The following is a 20,612-nucleotide window of genomic DNA, read 5'->3' on the forward strand; positions in this document are numbered from 1 at the left end:
CTTATTTAATTGTGATCCTTCAACGAATTTGAAAGGGAGTGCTTTATTTCCATTTCTTTAATTTACTAGTTCTTTAGCTGATGATTTTATTAACCCTTGTATTTGAGAACTGATGCTTAACAAAAGAAGAAGAAGAAAAGGCCCTTGGCAGTATTGTGAAGGCCTAGAACTGAATAATGCACTTTAATAATGAGGGATAGAGCTATGGCTTTTGCTGATGGCTGTGACCGGCTCTGTGACCTGATTATGTCGCAGAGTGTCAGCAGCTGAGACACTACAAAAGGGAGCGCATCCCATCAAATCTATCTCCATTGTAATCACGCTCGCTGCTGAGAGGCTTGTTAGGAGCAGAGGATCCATCAGGCCTCATTAGCACCATTTACCATCAAGGAGCTCAAAGAGCAACCGTGTACCCTCTCATCAGGATAATGAGAACCAAAGTGCTCCTATTATCTAATTGGATCAACAGTGCCACTTTCTCCATTTAGGTTTTCCGCGCTACTTACGGATTACAGCTCCCCCAAATTAGTTGTTTTTGTTAATTGCCAGGGTGGAGGTGTGCCCACTGTTGTCCACAAACAGAAGGTTTTCGCATCTAAAGAGCAAGGCACATGCACAGTGAAGACTAAGTTCCTTGGAGGGCACTCTTAGATTATGCTGACACCATCTCTTTTAAGCTCATCGTTAGTTAAAATAGGTGCTGCACAGTACCACTGTACATACATTGCTTTCATACTAACCTATGAGAGAATAAAAAGTATCACTCTCTTTTAACCACCAGACAGTTCATAACGGCAGCTCTTATCATGACATCTTCCTACTCTTCATGATAAAACTAATTGATCAGTTAATTGCTCAACCAGGATTTTTTTTTTCTTCTTTCCTAAAAAGTTCACATTTTTCCAGTAAAGAAACTGCACTTGCTGAAGGGCTCAGCATCCACAGTTAAAATGTATTTGATCTTGCTGAAGTCAAGGGACTGAAATGAATGCAACTGACAATTTAGTTGTATGTTTTAGGGAACTAGAAAATTGGCTTGCAGGTAGCATTTAGAGAAACTAAGCTTCAGCCATGTTTCCATACTCTTAGTGATTTATTTCCTTATGAATATTAAGAACAACAGGTAAAATGCACATATCATGTACTTAATGTACATAAAGATACCCAAATCTCTTTATATTTTCCCTTATTCATAATAACAGGGCAAAAAAGAGAAATTTCCAATTATTGTATCTCTGACTAATCTGAGTATCGAAATGACACTAAGATCCAGATATGAGAGCAGATTGCGGCTGAGCAGGTGGACAGCTTCACTCTGAAATCAGAGTGTATCTCCTGATGTAGAATCTAGCAATTCCTCTCCCCTTGCCTTTAAATTTAAGACATAAAAGTCCAGTCCTGCAAATGCTTCCAGGAAAGTGCTGAGGGCAAACAGAATGCAAGCAGTGTTACATGGGCCAATAGCTCTTCATAATACGCCTGTGAAAATGAAAATTTGATTTAGAGTCCTCTACCTGTACTATATCAAATTAATCAGGTGATCTAGACATATTATTTCAATGGATTAGATCTCTTTGCTACAGTGGTCTCGGGGAGCTCTGGTATTATGCTTCTTACTGCCATTCAAAGGAAAATAAAAATCATACCATCTTTGTGAATACAATAATTAAATTAATAACAATCATTTATATAGCATATTTGTTAATACATATAATTTTATTATTGTGATTGCAAGAAATCCTAGGCTATTTGGAGTTAAGGCCACACTGTGTGTCATTTAAAAGATCATTTCCCTAAATTTGCTGTAGGATCTTGGATTTGACCTACAGCTTCATGTCTCTAGGGATTACTGATCACCATATATTTAGCCAGACAGATGGATACTTGCAAGCCCTGACTTTTCACCAAGGAGCAGCGTGTAATTACAAAGATTGCACATATGAACAACCTGGTGAGTCAAGCAGCCTTAAATATGGAAGGAGTTTTGAGTGTCGAACTTGTGATTCTTTGAAGGGGGCAATTTTCAAAGGGCAAATTCTTAACACATTATGGAAATTCAACTCCTTAGCAAGTCCAAGTTGCTCACTCAGAAATGGAGGCATCCAGAATTACTATTCACTTGCAGTCTCAGTTTTGAAGATACATACCTGGCATTTCTTATTTAGTTGCTACAATTTCATTGCTTTGCAACAAAAGTAGTTTAAGTTAGGGAATGTAGTTTTACTGCACTGCATAATCCTGTTTTGTAGGTAGACRTGTGCTCTAAACAAGACATGCTGAATGTTATAAAGATGGGTGTTACATTACACACTTCTTACCAATATTTATCTATTTATCTATATTGTGGTGAGATCTGCAGTACTGATTATACATAAAGGATTGTTTGTAAAAAACAATTAATAAAAAGACAGCCTCTATTTAAAAGAGCTAAGCAGACATATGGATTCTGTAATTTTATCAAACAATAAGGGAAGACTCTTCCTTTCTCCTCTCTTTCACTGCAACCTGTGGAATTATTGGATTTTATACTGTGTGTAGAATAAACAAGGGGTACTTCAGCCTGGCTGAATCTATAGTTTCATTCAAACTGTGAGATGTTCACAGTAACAAATCTTTAAACATACAATGTATGTCCATACTTGGCTTATGCTTTCTGTAGAGAACTTCTAAAGGAAAAACTACTGGAAAACTAGCCTGGTTTTGTATCTTCAGCTCTTACAATGAACATCTTTGGTGCCAAGTGCCTCATGTGAGAGGTGACTGTGAACCACTTCTGGAGCACAAATATAAACAAGCAGGCTTCTAGGTGGAGCTGATCTGACTATGAGTTATAGGTATTATAACCAACTTTTCTTCCAAACCAATACTCCAGCCCTCCAGAAATCTTAATAGGCTTTTGAGAGCCTCCATTTAAAGCTGGCTGCATAAAATGATCCTTTGATGAAAAGGGATTGAAACAAGGGTTAAAGTAGACATTGAAAGGTTATTGTAGAGGGCACATTGTTCATACAATCCTCCTTTAATATGTGTGGTGTGCACCTGCGATAAGATGATTCATTAGATAAGGCCTCACTTTGACAAGCTCCATCGTTCAACCCTCGGGGTAGTGATGGAACAATTCTGCACCCACCCAGTAAATATAACAAGGTCAGCATTTTTTTTTCCCTGGGACTTGGATGGGGATAGTGAAGCTCTGGATGCATCTTTGTTTATGTGTTATTTTAAAAAAAAAAAAAAGAAGAAGAAGAAGGAGAAAATTCACTAAAGTGATGCCTTTTGCAGTATTAGTGGGCCAAAATTGAAAATACGGCCCTTATTCTAATTAAATAACCCGGTAATAGAAAATTGCCCCCCCAAAAATGTTCATTTTTTTTTCCACTACACACATTAAGAGTAGAAACTAAACTTCAGATTCATGTACAAACCAAGCTGTATTATTTCAACAAATTCTTACTAGAGCCTAACATTGACGTGAGCACTTTGGATATTACCTAACACCTAATTCATAGTATTTATAATAATGTCATATAAATTACTCAGTTACCCTTTCCAGTCTTAAGTTACATTAACAGATTTGTTACGGTGACTTTACATGAAACAAGCAATTGTGTTAATTTTCTTCCTGGTAACTGGAATAAAGAATGACAGTGGCCACAGTTCTGAAAGGTACTTARGTATGTTGCATCAGTGGAGTTATTTACATAAATAAATTCAGGTATGCATCTTTCTGCATCTTATTAAGACCAGAACTGAAATAGTTTATATCAAATAAACAGCTCCCCAAATACAGATAATGCACAATTTCTGTTTTACATGTATCATAAACCTCATCCAAATTTCTATTTGGATTTTTTTTTAAGAAGAGTCTCCTAAATTTGCATTACAGCCTGTGAGATTCACTGCAAATTACTGAACTTGGTTAAATCAGCAAATGAGTAAACCATCTGATTAAATCCATCAAGGATACATCATTACAGTTTAAGCTTTCTTCCCTTACTTAGAAAATTTGATACCTTTTTATAAATGCCTCACAGTGAAGTAATAAATAAATGCTATAGCTTGCAAAAAATAAAAAATAAAACAAGGAAAAATATTGTCCTAAGAGTACAACAGCACATTAACATAGCTCTCTGTCATTAGGGCTGTTATCTGCAGAGGAAGTGCGAGAATCAGTAGTGACCTACACACATTTAAAATACCATATTACTACATTACCGTGATCTCTTCCCAAGGCTGGATTAAAAAAAAGCCCCAAACCTTTTCCGGCTTGAGAGCACTTTGTAGCACCTCCTAACTTCTTCCCAGTTCTCTGACTTTCCATTTCTTACCTTGCCTGCCGAATCAATATTTATTTATCTCCCATACGTGCACTTTCCAACTGCTGGCAGACAAGTGGAACTCGTTTTTGTCCCAAGATCAGCCTGCCATCAAAATCCACTGCTTTGCCCATCTTCGACTCACCTGTCCCTGTGCATTAGTGACGAGCTGACCTGTGACGCCCTGGAGGCTGGAGAGCGCGTTGCCAAAGGCCTGCGAGCTGGCTATGGAGCCCATGGCCGCCGCCGCTGCCGCCGCTGCCGCCTGACTTGCTAGGGGATTATTAACCAGCTGAAAAAAAAAAAGAAAGAAAGGAAAGATCATGGTAAAGCCACCGATAAACACGAGAACGCACAGTGCTAACCGGTGAGGGTAAAGGCCTTTGTGCTCACAAGGAGGAAAACTCTGGCTGCTCCGAGAGCTTGCGTAGTTTGGAGAGGTTCTGATTTCTGAGGCATCGGTCTCTCYGACGCTGAATGGATTTTAAAAAATCCAGAGGAAATTCCTATAAATATTGAAGGATGAAACTCTTTTCTTTCCCCTTATGTTCTTTGATTAGGGGRAGTTCTGTTTGTCTTGATTCTTTAGGTGTAACTGCCTAATGCCACAGGTGTAGCAGCTTAATCCTGCTGCTAACAGAATTCAATGAAAGATTAGCATCTGATTTGAAGAGGATTGGGGTATTTGCTTGGACATACACTTCAGAACAGAGACTATTTAGCTAATGACGCCAGAAATGAGAAAAACTGCAGCTCCTTTCAATTTATATTGTCAAAGAATTGGTCTCAACATCTGGAAAAATCACAGCTTGGACTCAACACTATGATTAACTTCAGCAGAAATCAACTGAAGATTCAAAATTTTCCTTTGCAAAATATGAGAGAAACGTCCTAAGAAACTTGCTCTTTCTCATCTGTGAATGACTAACTTCTGGGCTCACATCAAATTTTCAGGCAGGGAGTCCTAACGTGCACTCCATGGTGTTCTAGCTATGTGCTTCATATACAGCATCGAGCCCACGCRTGGCTTCCACCTTAGGAGACTATCTGAATCCCACAGAGGAGCACTCATATCAACASTTGGGTTTATAAAACATGTGAAATCGTTGTTCCCTTGTCAGAATCAAATGTCCTCTGGGAGATGCCTGGTTCACCTGATTATTGTGAAGTTTGTATTTCCTCATCCTTTTCTGCGAGTGAAGAAACTTTGAATGATGCACACAGAGATGATAGTGGAGAAAAAAGCCAGGAACTGTCACTGAGACAGCTGCCCTGGTAGCAATCATGGAAAGTGAGTTCAACAGAGCGACAACATAGTTTAGTGTGGGTTGGCCCCCTAAGAATCACTGCATATAGCAGGGTTTGCAAAATGCATAGCAGTGTGAGCAGAAGTTTGATAGAAAAAGTCTGGGGGCAGCAAAGACACTTTTTCTTATGTTTATGTAAAAATGCTGAAGCTAACTCAAAAAGACTGATATTTAAGCTGAAATTAAAAGAAGTTTTAAGTCTTGAGATGATAAGTGAACTTTCAATCCTGTGGAAATGGAGAGTCACAGACACTAGTACAGGATATGCTCCACAAACAGGCTCCCCTTCAAAATTGGTTATAAAAAATTAATCAGTGATTAATAGATGTTTTAAGCATGTTACAGATATGAGTAGTGTGTATGTTATAGATGTTTAGAAGCCCATCAGTAGAAGATGTCAGATATGGTTATAATCTATGCTTGTAAGAAACCTACTTGTCTGCTGCACATTACGAAATCCACAACAATTGATTGGTCATACATTAAAACATCTATTAATCATTTATTAGGCCTTCATGAAGTATTTATAAATGGAACTTTGATATAAAGTGTTGCCTAAAGGGGTGCCTTGGGCACATCCAATCCCTCTAGAAATTGTAAAGTAAATAACTAAATAAAGATTAGTAGCAACGCTGGGCAGAAAAGATGACATCGTTGGAGGAAATATTTTGATTTGGAAAGAATTGTTATAGGAATCTCCAAAACCAGTCTGCTGCACCTCATGGCAAGAAAACCAAGCAGGTACAAAACACAAAGGGAGAAACTGCAGTGACTGCTGGGTGAGTCTTTATTAGCAGTGAAAAGCAGTGATGTGCCTAATGAATAAGGTGAAGATCTGCCCCTGAATGTACAGCGTACACAGTTCCCCTGACTGCACAAGTTGCCAGCACCAAACGTAGGTGCATCTGCTCCTCAGTGACTTCAGGGGTATTGCCTGAGCACAGCAGTACAATGTCAAATAACAAATTTGGATAAATTCATCAGTTTGCTGTTCAAAACAGTGGAATATTAGTAACTTCTTCACTGTTCAGATTAGAAGCTGGTAAAGTCTGCCCTTCATGGGCATCACTGGGATTTCTGCGTTCACCTTGCAGCTATAAAGACAGAGAAGACAACAGCTGCAGCAGAAGTATATGGTTTTTAGAAAAGACCTTCAATTGTGTTGCAGGTCTTATTAGGCAGCCACAAATTACCACATCTGTTATTTAGCATCTAATTGTAGGTATTAATAAAAATCTTTGCACAGGTATCTGACATCAGCTAACAAAACAAACTAGCTACTACAGTTTATGGCCTCAGTTGCACATAGGAAMAGCTACTTAGGAGAAATAAGTAAGCTTGTGAATCTGAAAACTACCAAGGGTTAAAGCCTTCTGAAAATCAGACTATCGTCTCCTAGAATCTTTGTTCTGTTTTTCTTGCTCCAGTTTTCAAAAACTGTACATTTTCAAATACAACAATAAAATCTAATTAAAACAAACCCTGGAGACACTCAGGATTGCTTTTAGTTGCATCACAGAGATAAGGTACTTATTAAAAATGATGGCAGAGGCTATGATATGCATAGGTACCCTGGGTAGCACCATGTTCCAGGAGAAATCACACTGAAGGGGCCAACTCACCGAGTAAGATTCTACCAAATGCATATAAACATATCCCTGTCTGCCCAGAAGTCTGATTAAAAAAGAGAAGCTACATCTTTTTCTGAACACTGTGAGAAGCTGTYGTGAGCTGTTGACTGCAGATTACATTCTGCTAAATTAAACCCTTTTATATCAAGATGCAAATTGGGAATGGAGAAACCCATTTTATTTCATTATATCTGGACCACAAGATAATTTCTGATACATGGTATCTTGATGTTGTTTTAAAAAAGTCACTCTGCCTTGAGAGATTAATGCCATTTAGTGCAGGCTGGACACCAAGGAACACTTATTAGAAACATCAGAACTGTATTGTGAAAGATCCCACACAGGACTCTTGCCCTTTTGTTTCTGTAGTTAAATAATGATGTAATTTTGGAAGACTTTTGGAGATGTCAATTCTCTTGCCCAAATTTCTGCTCCCGGTCAAAATGCCAACCACAGCAGCAGGTAACAGTGATCTTAGTCTGAAGTTTGAAGCCTACTCTCTCAAGAATGCCTCTGTTAATGACACAATTATTTGGAGGAACAAATTTTATAAGGAAGAATCTCRCAATAACTGAGTAGTTTCTATAATTTTTTCTGACTTCTCAAAGCTGAACTTTTACAGGAAAAGTATAAGAAATTGGTTCCGTCTAACTCAGGGTACAGCAGGAGCCATTCCACTGAAGGAAACAGAATTCACACAAATAAAAAAGATTCTGTAAAAACAACGGGGGATGAAAGAGGCACTACCTTCAAGATCCAAAAACTGTGACAAGTGAAGTAAGAGTTTTAGGCTTACAAAATAGTCTTCTGAAAGCACAATTCAAGGAAAAAAGATGGTAGAATCAACGCTGCAAACAACTCTTTTAAGAACCACAAACTTTTCCTTGTGGCAGAGTATTTTCTTCTTCATTTTTTTCCAAGCTAACTTAGTATCTAAGTGACGTTATTGYGAGAAACTCATCAAGCATTCACATATATGTTGAATACAACATCAGATTTGATAGCATGTGTAATAATTTTACTTTTCTCTTCAAAGTGCTTATCATACTGAACTTCGACTCCATTAGCCTGGCGATCAAAGAACCAGTTATTGCTGTATCACTCACACACTTTTTCTTAACAAATGTTAAGAAAAAACAAAACAGATGGTTTGACTGATGAAATGCAAGGCCAAAATATTTCAGAATGCCACACCATCATACGAAAAATTGGGCCTGCCTTAATGTAACTTGAAAAGTAAGGTCATTTTTACGTAATGTTGGTATAAGAAGAAACTTCGATCCTGTGGGCTTTTCAAAGGATTTGTGGGAAAGGCTAAGGAATGAAGATACTTTATCTGAATGTAGCAGTGGAGAAGGAAGTGGCAGACCATAGAGCAAGAGTAATTTTTCTTCCAGATTTTATCTGTGTTTAGATTATGAGCAGAATGACCCATCAAAATCTATTCAGTTTTATTCCCATTTTTTCATAGCAGATTAGGAGATAGATTYTGGGTAGTAGTAGTCATCTGAATTGAAGGAAAAAAGAGTCAACAGGGCACAGACTTCTGAGGATACTCTGGTGTCATCTTCATTACTGTGATCACCATTACCATATATATCCAGTAAGAGCAGAACAGTAACAGTACAAAAATATCTTTAACACCTTGTAGACATAYGAGCAGAGCATCCCAATCTAGATATCCATACACTTGCCTTCTCAACACAAATGAACTGATGCAGAAGTACAGTTTCCTTGGAAGTCCATATTGGCTCTTCTGGCAAATTCATTACATGGTATTSATGCTTATTTTCCTAATCATCTTCAATATGCATGTACATCTTGTACCAACTGATAGCTCCCTGGATCTACAGGAAATCTCAAAATCTTTTAAGGAATTTAAAAAAGGACACTGGAAAGACTTTTTCACTTAATCCTGGGAAAGCAGCTAGATACCACAGGGATGAGCTCCAAACAAATGTTTATGTTAATCAACAATAAAAAGACTTCTTAGCATTTATAYAGAATTTTACAGTCAAAAGTTTCAGCTATGGGTGCCTGAGCTCTGGCTGTTTTTGAGCAAAAATAGCTCAAATTTTCAAGAAACATGTGAAAAGGTATAGCCCAAGAAGACCAAGAAAGCAGATCAATGATAAGTAACAAAATGAAACAAATAAATTATACAAAAAAAGATACTGTAATCAAACACTTTGGGAACCCTCTGTATTTCTGATATCAGCAACGGACATTTTTTTTAGATTTCTCCCCCTCCTCCCAACATCCTTTCGAGGCTTATGTAATTGGATAATTACAACATTTAACTTTTATAAATGAACAGCAGGGTAGAATGTCTAATAAAATGGCTGTCACACAGCCTAATCATGCATAGCTTTGAAAATATGCCCCAGCAGGCAAATGTTTGAAGCAAATCCCAATTTCTGAAAAAATCTGTCAACAATTGTTATTTGCGCAGTGCCTGAATATGATCAACTTATAACCACACAACCCAGCTACAGTATTCAGACCCATCCAATAATATGTAGGTATTTCAAAATTGCATAGAACTACATTTGCAAATGGTTGTACACGGTAGGAGTTCTAAATAGGCAAATTAGACAGACATTTTAGCATATGCATGTATGTCAGATATTGATGTACAGAATACAGTGTGGAGATGAGGACACTGGAGCATACGAAAGCACAGACTTGTCAGGGGTACTTAAAATATCTGGTTCTCACAGATAGTTAATCTGCTCATTATATACATTTATTGTGGCTGAGATATTTGCTGTCTAAATCTATGCTGAATTTTCTATCAGGAATAAGTACTGATAGTGGTATCACTGATGAGACATGACTTGATTCAATGCAAAGCGACACGACCCGAGGTGATGGGAAGCGCACAGCTCTCTTGTATGCCCTGATATGACATGGAGAGAGGAGGATGCACAAAATTTCTCACAGTGTCTTTAGAAACAAGGTGCTGCTGGTCAAATCAGAACCCATCTAAAAAACTATGATTACAACTTACATGACCAAAAAACCCATATTATAATATAGCCAYGGCAAAGCAAATAAACAACAAATATAATTTCCAGATCTCCAAGACCAAACTGTTAGAGATATGAATAACGATGAAGACATTAGGACACAGACAAGGAGTGAGTGGAAACCACCCCAGCCATTTTCATTTCATTAGTGAAGGAGAGAAAAAAGAGGAAAAGAAACTAGGGAAAGGAATCCTGTTTGGGTTAATCCTGCCAGATAAGGTAAATGGAAGTTGTCAGCATATTGCAGGTTGGGCCTTGTATGCTTACCAAACAGAAGAGGAGAAAAGGGAAAGGCAATTTTTAGACCCAGGTATATGCATAGACAGGAAACTGAGAAGATATTACAAAAAAATGTAATATGTAATAGATCTGACTGGCTCCTTTAAAAGATGTTTAGTACTTGTAGATGACCCACTGAGTGCCCACAGACCCTAGTTCTTGGGGCGCCCGGATGTCCATATTTATCACATTTATTTATAAGTACAAACTGTTCYAGATCAGTATCTGCTGACATAAACTGTTCCAGACCCTTTTGAATTAAACAGAACCATTTTGGTTTAGTCTGGTTAGTGGCCTGACCCTTTAAGTTTACAAGCTCTTTAAAACATCTATGATGGTGTATTTTATGCATGGTGGAAACATGCTGTAAATATAAGGAACTTATCTCATCTGACTTGATGAAATTTTACATCAGTACCAATCCTAAATGGTATTGGTACACATGAGAGGGGAATAAGTACTGCAAAAATTATCTTAATTCTCTAATTTTATAAAGTAGCTCCCACGTGTGCTACGAATGTAAGCAAAGCGGATCTTCCAAACTCTCCAGAAGGTGCTGAAACTCAGCTCATTTCAGGTTGATTAGTTCCTTGGTTTCTGTGTTTGTCTATTTTAGAATGATTTATCTAGCTTCTGAAGGATGCTTTCCCCACCAGAAAAATAGTTACTTCAGGGCTCCCTTGCTGTTAAAAAATGAGCTCTTATCAAAAGGAAATTGCCATCTGTCTCCTCGGATAAGAGCCCAGCACTTGAATCTCAGTGATCTAGCAGCTGTAGGAAGGGTGTCAACTGAGAGACACAACAAATTAATCTCCTTAATCTAAAATATTTATTTACCTTTAATTTGAATGTGTGAATGCCACGTGCACATGTAAATGTGACCATTAACATATATACAGAATAATGAACCAATAAATGTTACAGATGCAATGTGAGGTCTCACTATGAAAATATGACCCTTCCTGTCTGGGTATTTGAGTAAACCTTTCTGAAACAGTCTTGTTTTACAGCATATGCAATCTTAGTATACATGCCTGGAACTGTTTATCTACACACTCATTTTACAAAACCCAGACTTTTAGGTACAAGCCTTCTCTTTTCCCCCTAGAAGAATAAATCCTACTTAATGCTTAAGAACTCATTTTTGACTGAGAACATATTTAAGGCTTCTTTAAAATTCTAAGCCAGCTGCTCTGCCAAGACCCTCATTTTTGAAGTTGGAAATGGTTCTGGATTTTCTCCATTTATTTATAATGTAATAACATCACAGAAAAGGTCTGCTTCCATATGAGCTCACAGCAGATCTCTCATTGACTTCAACATGAACAAGATCAAATCTGAAGCTAAAATTATGGGAAATATTTTGCTTTTGTCTGCCTTCAGCTCCAAACTTCAGCTACTAGATTCACCAACTTTCACAAGAATTTTTGCAAACCCAGTACAAAGTTCAAGAACATTACAGGTACCTTCTGAATGCAGTGGAAAGACTGCAGGCAAAGATGCAGGTCAGGCCAAAATCCAGATCTGATTCTGAATCCAGGTATCAAGAAAGCTGGAGGGATTTAATTGGGCACAGTTATTCCTGTGTCCAAATGACATGAATACTCTAATTGGTGTGTTTTAAAAGTTCTCTATTTTCCAATATTGCATGGAGAACATATAAGATGTCAAATCAGCTGAGACTGAGCTTTGCTCAGACATTTTGAGCTCACAGAAAATCTCAGTATACAAAGTCATATTTAGGAAATGTGAACAAACAAAGCTGAAGGAAAAGTTTCATTCAAAAATCTAGAAATCAAAATCCCAATTCTAATACAGTTAATAAAATGGATGAGTGATTACCACTAAAGACAAGTAACTCGAGTCAAAGCCCGGGTGTGGGGAGAGGGCAGGTAAAGATGACCGCAGGGGGGTCTGGAGCCCGGCGCCGTCCACATTTGCCTCTCTGCCCTGCTTTATTACAGTTCTGATCGTCCAGTGATGGATTGGGAACACGACTTTGTTCAGCTCTCGGCTGTCTGCGTATCAGTGGGGGGGTTACTGCTGCTGCTCCTTTACTAAAGATAGAGTGATGAACACTTGTGAGTCTCCGTCCCCCCTCCACCGAGGAGTTATCTCCTAGCACCAGCACTGCAAGCATACTGCAGCGCAGATGGTAGCAACCTCCTGCCACATTCACTTCTGGAAGCTTTAATTTGGCTCCAAACGCGTAATACGCCACTACCTGACACAGGGAGGATTAAACCACTTTAAAGCCACTGTTCCTACATACACACGCACATTATGTCCACTTTTTTACCGGCAGTTCTGCTCTGTACATAAAGCTACATATAACGCGGTAACAACCATGTGTTCAACATGCCAAAAGCGGTGCCCTCCATGCAACTCCTTCAGAAGAAGAAAGGCGAGTGTTAACACCACAGCGCAGCCACACGTGAGACACCTCCACAGAGAGCCGTGCCTCCTCCCAGGCGCTTCCCTCTGATTTCACGTCAGCAAGAAACCTGCTCCCCAAGTGAGCCCTAAGTCCTGACACAGGAGCGGCGCTGCCGGAGCTCTGCTACGCAGGCGGCCTGGGGCTCCGCTGGCCACTCTATCAGCTATGAAATTCCGGCTGGAATTTTGTTAATGTTCTTCTGAGAGGTGTAGAGGACACATTTATCAATATTTGTAGTATTACTGGTTACCTTGGAAGGTTAATTTTCTCTYCCACCTTTCCTGCGACTCCTCTGTGGATATGGGGGAGCTTTCCTTTTTTTTTTGCCACGCTGTATTCTCTTTCTGCTTTTCCCTATTTGATTCCTTTCCTCTGATCTCTTATCTGCAGTCTCAGCTACGCTGTTCAAGTCCTTCTGGATCTGATCACAATAGGTTTTCCAGGTGGGAGTTCACACAGAGCTGCAACAGCAGCACTAAATCTACTGCATCTGTAATGCTGCCATCTTAATTCTTAATCAATTCCAAAGCTGTATTTGAAACTCACATATTTCACCTCTGCACAATCAAAATAACATCAGGTTGCCACCAGCAAATGAAACCGGGAAATATAATTAAAAACATATAGGGTAGCAACGTATTGTTTCTGAGGTCTTTGCAATTGCCATTGTGCTAGGCACTATAAATTGATGGCAAGAGGGTATATGAAACCGAGATCCTCTTATAACAAAAGCATAGCTCCATATTGCTTGCGGTAACAGAAGAACTGCTGCTAGCTGAATGTGAGTGATGACTGCAAGCATTAACTGAGGAATTTTTTTTGCTGCGAGGATCAATTCCAAACAGGTTAAAATCTAAGGCTGAGATTCTGCAAACACTGCTTAAAGTTAAGACTGCATGTAAGTCTCATTACAACCCTGAGTAAATTTTGAGAGTTGGTCCTAGTATGTTTTTGTGACTGAGAGCTGTCCACTTCACAGACACAGACTGGACATGTTTTACACTGCATGTTATTTATACACGTCGTTACGTAAAATCATGTGCAAATATTAATTTACCCCTCCATTGATATCACTGTATTTTAAACATAAGCCATGGCAAGATCTGGCTCCTAATCTACCTCTGTTTTGTATGAAGTCAGACTGACAGAAATAATGCCTATGTTTTTACTGTTATTATTCAGTATCTGTTACTGACTGAACACATAGACTGGGGAAAGTCTAATTATCATTTACAATAAATAATTTCCTCTGTATTTATTATCAATAGAAATCTACTCACAGACATTCAGCCAAGGAATTCTGCTATATGGGCAAAAATATGTACTATCTTTTTCAACAGCAGCTCAGCTTACAACCTGAATGTCTGTAGCTTTTTCATTAAATTCATTATTGCCTTATTGTATCTAGACTCTTGTTCTTCCATAAGGCACTGTCAATAGACAGACAGATGAATTTCTTCATGTTCAAGTATTTTCTACTTTTATCTGTTGACCAGATTCACAAAATATTTATGGGCCCTGTAGCAATGCTTGTGCTTTACAAAACAAGGGATTTTTTTGTGCTAAAAATAATGTAAGTTTCAAGTTCTTGGACCAATTCTGATTTCTCTCCACACTGACAAAACTCTAGTGCAATTTTAATGAGGTCAGTGAAACTGCAATTGTGTAAAACAGAGGTAACTACCATCAGAATCAGCCTCTATTTTCCTACAGGCTACAAGTCGGYTGTAAAGAGGGGAACGACAGCTTCATTTGGAATTCTGGCATTAGCTAATTACACTTATATTTTATTTAAATCAAATATTCACAACATGATTCCTCTTTGCATTTTGCCACGGTAAACTAGAGAAGCCATCCATTGAAGTCAAAACACCTAGAGCTGTGAAATTAATGAATTTTTCTGTTTGCAGACTGAAAAATTCCCTCCAACCACCCTAGTCATCTCCCATGAACAAAACAAAAACAATAACAAACACAGTTCAGACAGATCTGGAGTGAAAAAGAAAGGGAAAGAAAGACACTTTAGGTCACACAAAACATTTAGTTTAGTCCAAAACAACTCCCTGAAAGAAAATGTAAAATGGATCACCCATCACAGATAGGTGTTTTGAAACTAGGAGGAAATATTTCATTTCAAGGAAATCATTCTTACTTGCCTTTCTGCACTCCCCAATTTGGGGGTAGAAGGAACATAGGAACATATATATTCATGTATATAACTATTTGCCAAAATATTCCTTTGAAAAGAGTGCAGTCTGCAGACCTCTTTGCAAGCCTAGGATCAAGAATTTTTCTTGCAGACAAYCCAGTCAGACAATGCATTTGTCCTAATGTACCTCAAATATTATAGAAACCGTGATGAATCCAGTTTGAGGACTATCAAAACTGGACTACTTCATTACACCTATAACATTCATATTACTTGTACGTGCAATAAAATGAATACTCTCCATACAGTACAAAGTATATGCTAAATTTTACGTTCAGAACTTAGAGTTGAACTTACTCCCCTGCAAAGAGAAATTTTGTAACATGGTAACATTTTACATGAGCTCAGTRAGTCCTTTTTTGTTTTTCATTTCACACACATTTTTGACCATCGTTTTCCTTCAAAGTACTTTGCTGCTTAATTTATTTTGTGTTAAGAGTTAATGAGAATTTTAAAGTTTTTGTAAACAGCTGAAGCTTACCTGATTTCAACATGTCATGCCCATTTTTTTTTTTTTGTGTTGAACACGATTTTAAGGAAATGGTGTTAAATAATCATCAACTGGAGGGCAGTGGCATGGTAAGAATGCAAGGACAGAGCAGGCAAACAGAAAAGGGGTGGTCTCATTTTAAATACAAATTAATTGAATGCAAGATGAGGGTGCAGTCATTTGGCATTGAATTGTTTCCTCCTTCAACAACAGAAGTCAGAAGACAGGTAGCAAATGCTCTTAGGTTTAGCTTAGATGCAGAGGTGGATTCTGGGTTGCAACAGACCTGGTGAACATCAGTTGGCTAAAAAAGGCAAACAAGATGACCAGTCTACACTGTTCATCAGTGYAAGCAGTTTGCATGGGTCCAGGAGCCACTTTTTTAGTTGTAGCTGAAAGAGGGGAATGTGGGTGTGCTAAGGAGGAATTTCCTTTCGGACTCCCGAAGACCATTAGCTCGCTAAGAACCGCAGGTTGCTAATGCACCTGACCTGAGACGTGCGGAGAGCCAGGGCCCAGGGTCTGTTCGTGGGTCGCCTTGCTTTGCCCTCTGCTGAATCCCACACTAGGGAACGTTAGAAAGCTTTTTCTCTCCACCAGTGTGACAAATATCTAATTCACAGCAGAGTTAACTGCTATTCTGTTTTAAGTCCAAAATATTTCCTTTGATGTCAGGAAAATTACTCTGCTTATTTAAATCAGTGTCAGTGAAATAAGACCTCTCTCTTTGTTCCTGATGAATATCCATCCCAAGCAGCGTGCCACCAAGAGCCATCAGCCTAACAGGTGGACTCCCATGGAGGTCGGCGTAATTGCACCGACCTACAGCAGGGCAGAATTTAGCTCATTGATGCTGGCTAGTGAAAAATAAATCACAAACTTTATGGATATTAAAAGAGTGTTAAAACAGGGTGTTTTATACAATAATTATAAGGTTATTTCTYAGTAATTCAATCTACTGAGGGTGAAAATATCTTTTTTATTGTTGCCTGTGATGGTAATAATTCTCTCTGGCATCTGTAAAAGCAACAATAGCTTTTCATCGATTTTGCTTAAAAGGAAAGTTCAGGGTGAGAAAATTAGTACTTCATGTGGAAATATGAAAAACTTTCCAAAGTATACGCAACGGAAATAGTAATAATCATGTTTGAGGAGGAAGGAAGTCTTGTGTTTAGGGTTTATGGGTAGAAATCTAGGAATCTCACTAGGTGTCCCGTTCTGCCCTACATWTTCATTGCTTTAATTTCCTGACTGAAAATGGGAATAATAAAACTCTCTATCTTTCACCCTGTTTGTCTTCTATTTAGATAATAAAACTTGAAGTTCATTAGGCCTGGGTTACATATGCACATACATACACTACAGCAAGGCAATATGCAAATTAAAAACAATTTTCTCTTTCAGGATGAATCTGCATGTGGAATACTTCTTCCTGTTTAATGCACAGTACCTAGTGATGCAGGTTTTCATGCAGCTGGGCACCTAAGGCATGGCCATAACATACATACAGGTAAGATTAACGGAGCCCCAAAAAGTATTCTGAAGTAGAGAGATGAGTGAAYGTACAAATGACTAGCAAAGTAACTCATAAATGCAGGTCTTCAACTAAGAAGCACATAAAATGGTACAGATAACTACAAGGGACTAATTCAAAGTGAAGACCTCCTACTGTAGATCACATGGGCAAAAGGTAGATCCAGGAGCTTGCAGTACGTATATCTGAATCTGCTGCTGTTTATAAATTAATTGGTTCAACTTGGATGGTTCATGTTTTCAGAACATCCTCCRTAAATGAAAGCCTTGTCTTCTCTCTGAAGTTTTATACACCAATGTATGCCTTCTTTAGAAAATACTAATTTTACTATTAATGCTCTGGATACTTGTCTTAACATGCCATTGCAACGATGGGCAAATCCCTCATGCATTCTTCCATACTTTCTCGTTTTTTTTTTTTTTAATTCAAACTCTCATAGTAAATGTCACATATGATACTTGGATTTTATCAGYGTCTATTTTAAAATGAATTACTGTAACTTATATAATGCTTATTTAAGCTCTAGACCTATCACTCTGCCTCATTACRCAGAAAAGATGACTTGCTTGTATAAATGACCCTCATCATATAGCTGTTAAAGGTAATAAAATCAGAGGGAAAATTGTATGTCAAGCCACAAGAGCTGTATTACAGAGCAGTACTACATGCCCCTGATTTATGATTGGCACTAACTGGCCTCTGGGTTGGTGGGTAGAGATGAGTAGTCATGGATACAGGGCCTCATCCGCTCATCCATWTAAGTGGCTGTTGTGGAAAAGGAGTGATGGCGATACAGTGGGCAGCCCAGAGGGAACAACTTCCTGTTGTTCCCTCCTCTTCTTTCACTGCTGGGACACTGATGGACACTCCAATGGGAACCGCTCCAGTGTGAGCCACCTCCTCACTTTACCAGCAGTGTCTTGGGGGACTGCTCCTATCCCAGCAAGGATGGTTCTCTATCACATCACCACCGAGTCTCAGGTAAGACTGATGCTGGGACCATTTCTAATTGGCTTACTTGCTTTTCTTCGTGCAACAGTTGTACACGTATCAGATATCTGGCCAGATATATTCTCAAATGTAAATAACCCTACCCAAGACCTCTCACTTCCTTGCTGCTGCCTATTCTTCACCSAGAGAAAGAACTTAGAGAATCAGTAGAGAACCATATGCTATTGCATGCAAACCCTGAAGCACTGTGAGTACAGGATGCTTTTGAATCTCCTAAATACATTAATTACCCAGAACCCCAATTGAACAAGGTGATTTATTCAGGAGAACTCAAGGGATAATATTGGAGGGGTATTTCAAGTTAAGATTCTCCTCAAGCATTTGAGATTTCTGCCTAGCGCTTACTAACTGTTCTTTACAATGTCCTGGATTGTATATGTAGTAGCAAAGGCAGTGAAATAATTGCTTTCATAATCAAATTACTCCTGAGATACCTTTTACCATCCAAAAGGGGGGTAAAAGTTTAGAAAAAGTTAGTGCAGTTGGAGAAGTGTTCTTTGCTTACACCAGTATAAATGAGATAAGAATCAAGCCCCACCACTATAAATCCAGCAGCTTAAAAGCAATCATAGACAAATAAATAATCAAACTGCAATATTACAGAACAATCAAGCAGCAATAAAAAGAAAGGAACACCATAGTGCTGTTGTACATGGAACATATTTGCAACCTTATATCAAAACTATCCTTGAAGCCAAATTACAAAAGACAACAGGCACCAAACAAAAGAAAAAGGAAGAAAGAAACAAAAGAGCAATCAGTTCAATTGGTTGCCTTTAGGACTAAGCCCTGAAAGTACATGACTCTGTGTATGTGTGTGCATATGTGGGTGGGTAAGAAATGTACAAGAGAAAATACATAGATGCAAGAGAAAATATATGGAATGTAGGTTTGCTCTATAAATTTTAACTAACAAATAATAGCCTAATATAGGCTATCACCTAATATAGGTGATATGCTATATCAAACAAAAAAAAAAAAAAAAAAGAAATATGTCATGCATACGTTTTGGAAAGTTCCTATCACCCAAGCATAACAGAAGTACAGAAATGTATATAGAGATTAATCTTACCAAGAAGAAAGAAAATTACAGATCTTGAATTATATTTGCAGAAGCAAAGCACTGCTGAGCGAACAAAAGAAAACTAATTCTAATGTATCAACATGAGAATACTGAAAAATAAAAAAGGAGAGTCACAAGAATAACTATTGAAACAATTATTTTAAATCAGACACACGACATGCAACACATCATAAAATACTAAATCCTAGATTAGGAATAGAAGAAAGAAGACTATAGGTAAATCAAAACACTTATGTATTTCTGTCATCTTTCTGAATCTCATGAAGTCTATACACCAGTCCTGCTGTGTAGAAGATCTGGGAGAAAAGATGATAGGCATACATAAGTCATTGCATAAGAGATGAGCCTTTAATCTACATCTGATGATCTTAGAAACATACAGTCTTTTTGACTAGTGTTCTTTTTAGTTTTACAAAATAGTGTCACAACTATTCTGATATACCCTGCATTAGTAGAGAAGAAAAAAACTTGCAGTAAAGTATCTCTAAAGCCCATATTCTGTCACAAAGACAAAGCTACAAAAATACTCTTTATGGGAACACAGCCCACACTGCAGTTACACTTTTGTCCTCTTTCTGTTTGTTCGGGGGATGTCCCCAGCACCYGCTTTTAGACCCTGAAATTGCCAAGCTGGCCTCTCTCCCTTGCCGCTGCAGCTGACAAACAGAAACAGAGACTCTGGAGTATAATTCAGAGTTTACGAGTCAAGGTCTTTTTCTGAGCTGTCTTCTGGAGAAAACTCTTTTTCCATTGACCGTAGAGGCCACAGAGAACATGTTTAAATGTCTCAGCTAGGTGGCATGTAGAGAAAGCAACTATCTTGTCCGAGGATCCATCTCAAATGGAGTTTTGCAGTTTTTCCAGCCTTTGGCTACAGGGCACACTGAGTCCCACCTTTGGGCCCTTCTGTGCCTTCAGGCCCTTCTATACCTTACTTAGAGATATAGATTTCAGCAGAGAGAGGTAAGACATTGCATTAAGGGCCTAACTCTGAGCCCTAACTATATGGGAAGTCTAGCTCCTAAATTACTTGTTTAAGTTAAATGACCACAGTGAGACAGGGTGAATATCTCTGCATCTGAAGCAGAATGATGGATCTGGGGCCTTGCAGCATTTCTTGTCTGTAACCACTCTCCGACCACATACACAGATTTCTTAAAATGAAAGCATTTCTTTTAACAGATGAGCAAAGGTTTGGAGAAAGAGAATTAACTTCAGTCACCTCCAAACCCTCGCACCCCTTGTAGAGTCCTTAGATAGCTACAGACCTGTTGAGAGGGTCCTT

At 38.4% G+C, this 20,612-nt stretch overlaps 1 protein-coding gene across 1 annotated transcript in view; it reads right to left on the bottom strand.

The window, feature by feature from the left end:
• Positions 1-20,612, bottom strand: part of POU6F2 (POU class 6 homeobox 2) — a 314,269-nt gene that overhangs the window by 53,578 nt on the left and 240,079 nt on the right. The window contains exon 6 of the mRNA XM_085320198.1: positions 4,462-4,608. Coding sequence (XP_085176324.1) covers positions 4,462-4,608 — 147 coding nt within the window. The remainder of the gene's footprint in view (positions 1-4,461; positions 4,609-20,612) is intronic.

This window comes from Rhea americana, unplaced genomic scaffold (genome assembly GCF_003343005.1).
Source record: "Rhea americana isolate MKP2758 unplaced genomic scaffold, rheAme1 scaffold_62, whole genome shotgun sequence".
Lineage (NCBI taxonomy): Eukaryota > Metazoa > Chordata > Aves > Rheiformes > Rheidae > Rhea > Rhea americana.